We start from the raw sequence: 8,280 nt of genomic DNA, 5'->3' as shown, positions 1-8,280 counted from the left end.
TATATGTGTGTGTGTATATATATATATATATATATATATATACACACACACACATTATTTATATATGTATATATATACACACACACACACACACACACACATACATTATATATACATTATATATACATGCACATTATATATACATATGCATTTGTGTGAGAGAGAAAACAATGGGAGATCATCATATCATCATATCATTAGAATCTTCATTGATGTAGGTGTTAGTAAGTCAATAGTGGGTAGAACAATGGTAAACAGGATTCTAGTACCATTGTTAGTCATTAGATTAAGTTCACTCCAGTTTTTAGATACCACCAGTTATTTCAACTGATAGCTATGTAGTACTGCTAGGATATCATCATCTCTTGGTTTTCTTCTTCAACATTGCTGGATTTAGGTGATGACTCAGGAGTTATAAATGAATGAAGAGGGAGGTTCTGATTAGAAGTTGGCTGGAATCAAGAAGAAAAAGGAAAAAATAATTTCTATTTACTTTTGTTGAATGAAATACGTAAAATTATATTATATATATCTCGATTTACTGACTAAAGCTGCAAATTCAAAGAAACGTGCCAAATATGTGTTTAATTATGTATTCGAATATTAACTCATGTCATAAACGACCTATTTAAGAATAAAAGTAAAGAGATAAACATATTCTTTAATTGTCTTTCAATCATGTGACTGTGGCCAGCAACTTTTAGAGTATAGTACATTGAATACATAGATGACAGAACCAGCAGAGCAGCAGGCAAAATTCTTCAAAATGTTTTGTCTATTTATGTTCAAAATATTCTTTAACCCTTCAGCATTTGAACTGGCCATTGCTGGCCAAAATATTCGACTTGTTTTATGTTCAAACTGACCACATCCAGCCTTTCCCACCTACCCTAGAATGTCATTTCAACAATAAAGAAGAAATAAGCATTACATTTGACAAAGTAATCTGAATGCTAAAGGGTAAGACTATATTGCCTTTAATCCTTCTAACATCAATAAAATCAAAATTGGGATTGATTTAGTTGACTAAATCGCTGAATGTGGTGCCCCAGCATAGCAATAATCCAATGATTGAAGCTAATAAAAGAATAAAAGACAATGTAATCATCTTATAGAGTTTCATCCTTACATCTTTTCATATCCTTGTATGTTGGATATATAATATAATGAAGCAAGGGGAAAGAAAGTATTTACAAGATGCACTACTATTACTATTACACGAGTCTCAATGCTCTCAACCACATTGCTCACAGTTCTTTGTTTTATAACAATGAGTCAGTCTACCTTTAGTCACTTATGGGGTGGTCAGAATTTTTCCACAACATCTCCCCTTTTTTTTAGAATCAGTCTCCTCTATCTTCTCCCCTTTTGAAAATTGAACTCTGCTCAGAGTTTTAATATTTCTTACATTTAGGGTTCAATTCCAGTGTTTCCATTCTTTTCCATTTTCTGGTGCTGGAATATGTAGTTTCAAAGTGTTTGGGTGTTGATACCTCAAACGTGTCGTACAATACTTCTATGGAGGATTTCATTTTTTGTGACCGTATTTTTTTAAGAATCTTTTTTAAAATTGTTTAATGTCTTTTATGTTTGACATTTTTTCCTTTTACCAGGAATAACATTCTTCCAATTTGTTTAATAATTACACCATCCTCCCAGCTTTTTTTTACCATATCTACAGGTTTTAAAAAAAACTTTGTCACCTAACTTGAAGAATTTTGAAGTATTTTTGTTCTTTTATTTTCATTCAATATCAGCTTATCAAAGACGGATCTGACCTTTCTAACAAACATCAATTCTGCAGGTGATACTCCACTTTCATGTTACCATCTTTATATTTATGTAGCATTGCTGCTCCTGTACCATACTGAAGCTACATCAATCTCCGCTGCAGAACTGAAGTGTACTTAATGACAAATCAGATGTTGATATTTTTTTAATTTTGTCAAACGCCTTTTGACAATTTTCCAACCCATTCCATTTCACATTTTTTTCCAGCAGATTATTCAGTGGAACCCTCACCTTATTCATATTTAGAATATAATTTTGGTGATAATTTGCCAGTCCGAAAAATGCTTGTAAGGTCACTGTGTTTGTCAGAGGGAGCATAATTATAATTGTGTCTGCCCTCAACTGGTCAACATCCATTTCTGTAAATGATTTGTTCTAAATATCTTATTTTCAGTAAGAAAAATTCACACTTTTCTTCACTCAAAGTAAAACCGTAATCCCTAATTTTTTCAAACACATATATAACGTACTCTACATGTAAGTCTCTGGATTCGCTTTTAATGAGTATATCATCTAGATATAGAATTGTGAATTCACAGTCCGCTAACATTGCATCCATATCCTGTTGGAAAATTGCTGGGGCAACTTTTAAGCCAAATGGTAACCTGTTGCATTTATACAGTCCTTTATGTACGTTAATTGTTAAGTATTTAGAGCATTCATTGTCTAATCTAATTTGTAGCTATGTGTCAGAGAGATCCAATTCAGAAAATATCTTGCCACCGTTTAATTTTACAAAAACATCGTCTGGAGTAGGTAGCAGATAGTGGCACATTTTAAGACATTCATTTAAACCGGTGGAAAAATTAGCACACACTCTGATTTTATTATTCTTCTTCTTAATGTATACAGTTGGTGATACCCATTGATTATATTCCACTTTTTAGATAACTCCAATTTTTTCTAGTCTCTCTAACTCGAAGTTTATCTGTTCTAATGCTGCGAATGGTAGAGTTAAATTTTGTTTAAATATCAGTATGGCATTTTCTTTTATTTGAAACTGTGCCTTCATTTTGGTGCACAAACCTAATTTATCAGACAAAACTTCAGGAAAAATATAAAAAAATTTTTTTTTTTTCAAATCAACTAATGACTTATTTGTACTGGATGAAAAGCCATTCACATTTTTACAGAAACTATTTATGGGGAGGTTTCATAAGTTAAATTCCATCCAGTCAGTTCCAAATAAATTTGTTGTATTATCTAACACAAAAACTTTGGCTTCTAAGGTTTTTTCACAAAATGTAATGTCACTTATTAATTAGCCCTTAAAATATAAATTTTTTCCTGAAACACCACAGGCAATTTTCAAAGTCTCATTTAATCTAGCTTTACTGATTTTTTTCCATATATCTACGTTAATTATTGAGATGTTGCTGCCTGTATCCAATTGTAACTTTACATTTGTGTTATCAATTTTTACATACACAAATTTCCTTTGAGACTGGTTCGTATTTTTTGTCACCACTAACCCATTTATGTGATTTTTTTCTCTTGAACCATTTTTTTAGGTTCTGTCCTGCAATCCAACATTTTATGGCCTATTATGCCACGCTTGAAGTATTTTATATTTTTAAATGGACAGTTATTTTTAAAATGTAGACCACCACACCCATAACATGGATTTGGTCTTGATATTTTTTTTCTCTTTTTGCTTATTCGTAACCAGTCAACACGCCTGAACATGAGAGCAATCTTTCTCTTCACTTTTATCTGCATTATGTCATAAATTTATAATCCTCTGACATTCTTCCATTACTTAAGTGATCAAGTTAGTAGTGGAGGTGGATGCTCTGAGAGCGTAGCTGTCAGAATAAGATTAGGCTGGGCAAAGTTTAGAGAGCTTCTACCTCTGCTGGCAATAAAGGGCCTCTCTCTCAGAGTGAAAGGCAGATTGTATTATGCTTATGTGCGAACAGTTATGCTACATGGCAGTGAAACATAGGCTGTGACAACCGAGGACATGCATAGTCTTGAAAGAAATGAAGCCAGTATGCTTCGCTGGATGTGCAATGTCAGTGGGCATGTTCAACAGAGTGTAAGCATCTTGAGAGAAAAGTTAGGCATAAGAGGCATCAGATGTGGTGTTCAAGAGAGACAAATGTGCTGGTATGGTCATATGATGTGTATGCATTCCTTTCAAATGCGTATTCTATAAAACTCAATAATACAACTGAAAGTTATACTCACATGTAATACAACTTGGTCAGAGTTGTTATAATGGTTTACGCCCTGGGAATGTATGGTGTCTACAGCACCAGTTAGTTCAGAAGAATCCGAGTGGTTGATTTTGGAGGAATTGACATCAAATGGATTTGAAGGGTTCTGTGCTGATGGCCTGCCAAACTCAAATCGTGACATCTGTTGAGTAACTGCTAATAACCCAGCTTCATCTACATTAATTATAACCCAAATTACTTCTGCAACAAAATAAAAAAGTTTACAATGAATATCACTCATTTTAATTGCAAAAATATTAACAAAACATTTTTTTACTGTTTCCCATGTATTTTTTAATGTTGGTATGAATGAGTTGCTCTTCCAAATCTGGATATTTGAATATAAATGCTCTCTAACTGAAGGTGGATTTTTGTGTCATTTTCTTCTGCACTAATGTTATATAAAATCTATTTAACAGATTTGAAGCTTAGTAGTTAATGTTAAAGACTAAGTTTCAACCCTTGCAAATAGACTAGTTTATTATTTTTAAAAAGTAACATATATTACTCTTGCTGACTAGAGTTAAGTAAGTTAACAGGAAAACAGGTATTGCTTTCATTTCACAATTGTACATAGTATTAAAGTCCTTCACTCAGTCCTTAACATCATTAAAGCCTTTGATATTTTTATATTGTCAGTATAGTTGTGAGAGTGCCTGTTTGTAAAATTGATGATACATCTGAGACAGATAGTAATGGTCATAAGAGCTGCTCCACTTTGAATTACTGCATTCTTTGAAATATTGGCTACAACAGCATGACTTTTTCTTTTAAAAAGTTGTGATGCTACACTCTAGTCTCCAACTATGCTGAGATTACATAGCTTATAAGATAAGATTTAATCCATTTTTCAATTTGATATCACCAACTGGCCCTTGGGTGCCTTTGACTAAGTCTAAGCTGTTGCAAGTGTCACTTAGCAAGTAATTTTTCTCAAAATGTTAATCAGTTTATTTTTGATAGTTTATGGCATGATATTCGTGATATGCCTGGTATGTCTTGCTGTGGCTACCTCCTAAAAAAAAATAGGGGAATAAGCCAGGGTATATATGATGATTTTATAGACTACCACAATGACAAATGACAGTGACTTTATTATTATGACTAGCAACTTCAATGGACATGTGGGCAGCATTCCATTGGTTTTTCAGTGGATGTACGAAGGTTACGGTTTTGGCTCTAGATTTGAAGAGTGATGTAAATGACTTGATGATCAGCAACACTAATTTTAAGGAACCCAGTCAGCCACCTGATCACCTATCAATCTGATGGGCACAAAGCCAGATTGACTACATTGTCAACAGAAAATTGGATAGACAGATGCTTGCAAATGCAAAGTCTTTCCCAGGCAAAGAATGTACAAGCCAACATAGGTTAATAGTTAGTGACTTAGAGCCACAAAGAAATAAACCAGTAAGGAAAAGGATGATGAATATATACATTTTCTCTCTCTCTCTCACTCACACACATACATACATACATGTACAAATATATAAGTAGACCTATGTAGTAGATATATAAATATGACAGATTTAACTATTTCTGTGTAAACTGAAAAAATAATGGAAAGCCTTAATTGATTTTCAACCCTGTTGAGGTCTCATCAGTTAATTGCATCACTTGACCAATCTCAGAGAAATAAGCAGCCAATCTCTTTATATGTACAACAAATTCAGTTGCTTCTGAGACCGGAGCCACTAATTTGCATACCATAAATATTTAACCCTTTACATAACATCAGTGGCCGGCCAACAGGGATCCCAGTTCACACAGTATCAAGGTAGGATATAATATGTGTAAAATATATAATAGACATATAAACATGACAAATTAAATTATTTCTCCACAGACTGAAAAAAATTGATGAACAACCTAAATTAATTTTCATTAGAGGTGTCTACATCACTTGACCAATCCCAGAGAAACAAGCAGCCATTTATGTATGTGAAAATGATGATAATGATGATGATGAATATACACACACACACACAGATATACATGTATGTGTGTGTATATATGGATTTGCTCATGTTAACATGGATTGTATGGTGATTTATTTGAAGCAGCATTTTATGGTTGGATGCTCTTATTCTTGCCAACTCACACTCGTTTTTCAAGAAAGGCATCTTATATTTCACAGGTCTTCAAAAAAGCAAATAAGTGAATATAATAATTCATTTACCAACTACTTAACACAGTGTACTGGTTGCATCTTATCATGCCACCAGCATAAGGGTGGGGTTACCATCAATATCTTAAAACTAAAGAGTATTCACAGTAACCAAGGAAATGAATAGGAGAGAAAGTAATGGGAGAAAAAGAGTAAGAATAGGTAAAGTGAAGGTAGCAAGAGTATGATGGTAGAAACAGAGTGAATGGGGTGAGAGGACGAGAAAGAGTAATAGGTAACAGAGGTAGACAGTGGTAAATATATATATATATATATATATATATATATATATATATATATATATATATACATACATGCATGCATATATACATATATACCATCATCATCATTTAATGTTTCATGTTGGCATGGGTTGGATGGGTTGACAGGATCTGATGGTTCCAAGGATTACATCATGCATGTGTGTGAGTGTGTGTGTGTGTGTGTGTGTGTGTGTGTGTGTGCATGTGTTTATGTGTGTGTGCGTTCATGCATATGCTTTTGTGTACTGTATATAGAACATGAATTTTCTATACAAAAATCTAACTATCAGGTCTCACCCAGATTATATTCAAGCTTTTGCAACCACTGTCAATAAAATTCTTTTGGTGATGTCATATGTTTCAGGAGAAACATTTTCATAGTATTTACCTCAGATCTCATTTATCCATACTTCACTGAGATTACACTGCTTTATTACATTTCAAATCCCTCACATACACAAATGACTTCAGGTCACACTGGGGAACAGTATTTCAGCCTTAATAGTATGGCTTTGTAGGTTTAGTGTAAACTTTCAATTGATTATCCTACTTCTTTGTAGTTTCCTAAGACAACAAATCTTTTAACTTACCATTCATGTTCGAAGGTATTTAATTTAACTGTATGTCTTGACAGTTCATGTAGACCTTAGATAGTTTACCATAAAAGTCATAGCAGGGGGCTCATGAATCCATTATTCATTTGGCATCTAATGATAGTGTTGATTATGCAATATTTCTCAACAAAGTGTCACATTGTTTTGTAAGAGAGGGGGAGGGATAACACATTGTTTTGTGTGTTATTGCTTTGATCAACTTCTGTTTCTCCCATTTGTTTGGCAAATGGTAATTGCAACACAATACAGTGAAACATTCAATGTCCAAAACGTTCTATTTATGCCTGATATTTTTTAGCAAGTAATTGATCATAGATAATGTAGACTCAGTAGCTTTTCTGTTACTTGTTCAGCATTGAGCAGCATTTTTGAGCTATTTATATACATCACTTATCTCTGTTTGTGTCATGATTCATGTTTTTAGCAGCTTTTCAGAGAGCAGAATCTAATGGACTGTTGATAATATTTACTATGCATTCTTGATTTTATTAGGTTAGAACAGCATATTTCTTCTCAACAAAGATAATTTCCTATTGCAGCTGTTTCACACTTAACTCTTTTGATATCAACCCTCCTGACATCGCCCTTATGATATAAACTTCCAGTCTTTTAAAGCAAGTTGCCTTTCCTATTATCAACTATTTTACAGTACAGAAGGAGTGCATTTTATTACATAACCAGCACTATAGACATTGTCTACAGAAGTACTAAAGGAATACCTTCAATCCAGCATGGATTTTATTCAGAGTTTAAATTCTCCAAGACATGTCTCTCCATTATATAAGGAGGCAATTTGGCTAAAAAGGGTCTCACAGAGGTAGTTTGTCTCTTCTATCAAGAAAAGGACTAGTTATAGCTTCCTTGAGGTCTTACAGTAGCATTCCTTGTTAAATGCACCCTCTCTTGTTAAGGTTTTTTATTCAGAGTTCTCCTCTCTCTTAGTATATATCTGCTCCAACTTGAAGGAGTCAACTAAGAAATAGTTCTAGAGAGTTCACTGAGCATTTGAAAGAATTTATATCATGGATGTTCACAGGAGTGGCTGTATGGTAAGTAGCTTGCCTACCAACCACATGGTTCTGGGTTCAGTTCCACTGCGTGGCACCTTGGGCAAGTGTCTTCTACTATAGCCTCAAGCCGACCAAAGCCTTGTGAGTGGATTTGGTAGACGGAAACTGAAAGAAGCCCGTCGTATATATGTATGTATATATATATATATATAT

General features: G+C 33.6%; 1 protein-coding gene across 5 annotated transcripts in view; it reads right to left on the bottom strand.

The window, feature by feature from the left end:
* The window catches only part of LOC106876229 (protein ILRUN), a 44,122-nt gene that overhangs the window by 6,369 nt on the left and 29,473 nt on the right, over nucleotides 1-8,280 (bottom strand). For 4 of the 5 annotated variants that reach the window (XR_008264240.1, XR_008264242.1, XR_008264241.1 and 1 more), the window contains exons 4-5: nucleotides 3,982-4,211; nucleotides 270-452 (exon numbers count right to left, since the gene is read on the bottom strand). Coding sequence is in view for 1 of the 5 variants with exons in the window: in XM_052968309.1 (XP_052824269.1) it covers nucleotides 348-452; nucleotides 3,982-4,211 (335 nt within the window). In the remaining 4 variants the exon portion in view is untranslated. Of the gene's footprint in view, nucleotides 1-43; nucleotides 453-3,981; nucleotides 4,212-8,280 lie in introns of those variants that run through there. The other variant, XM_052968309.1, reaches the window with a different exon arrangement.

Source organism: Octopus bimaculoides, chromosome 5, assembly GCF_001194135.2.
Source record: "Octopus bimaculoides isolate UCB-OBI-ISO-001 chromosome 5, ASM119413v2, whole genome shotgun sequence".
In the NCBI taxonomy this organism is placed as follows: domain Eukaryota; kingdom Metazoa; phylum Mollusca; class Cephalopoda; order Octopoda; family Octopodidae; genus Octopus; species Octopus bimaculoides.
Note: the sequence above shows the minus strand (reverse complement) of the source record. Positions and strands in the feature narration are given on the sequence as shown.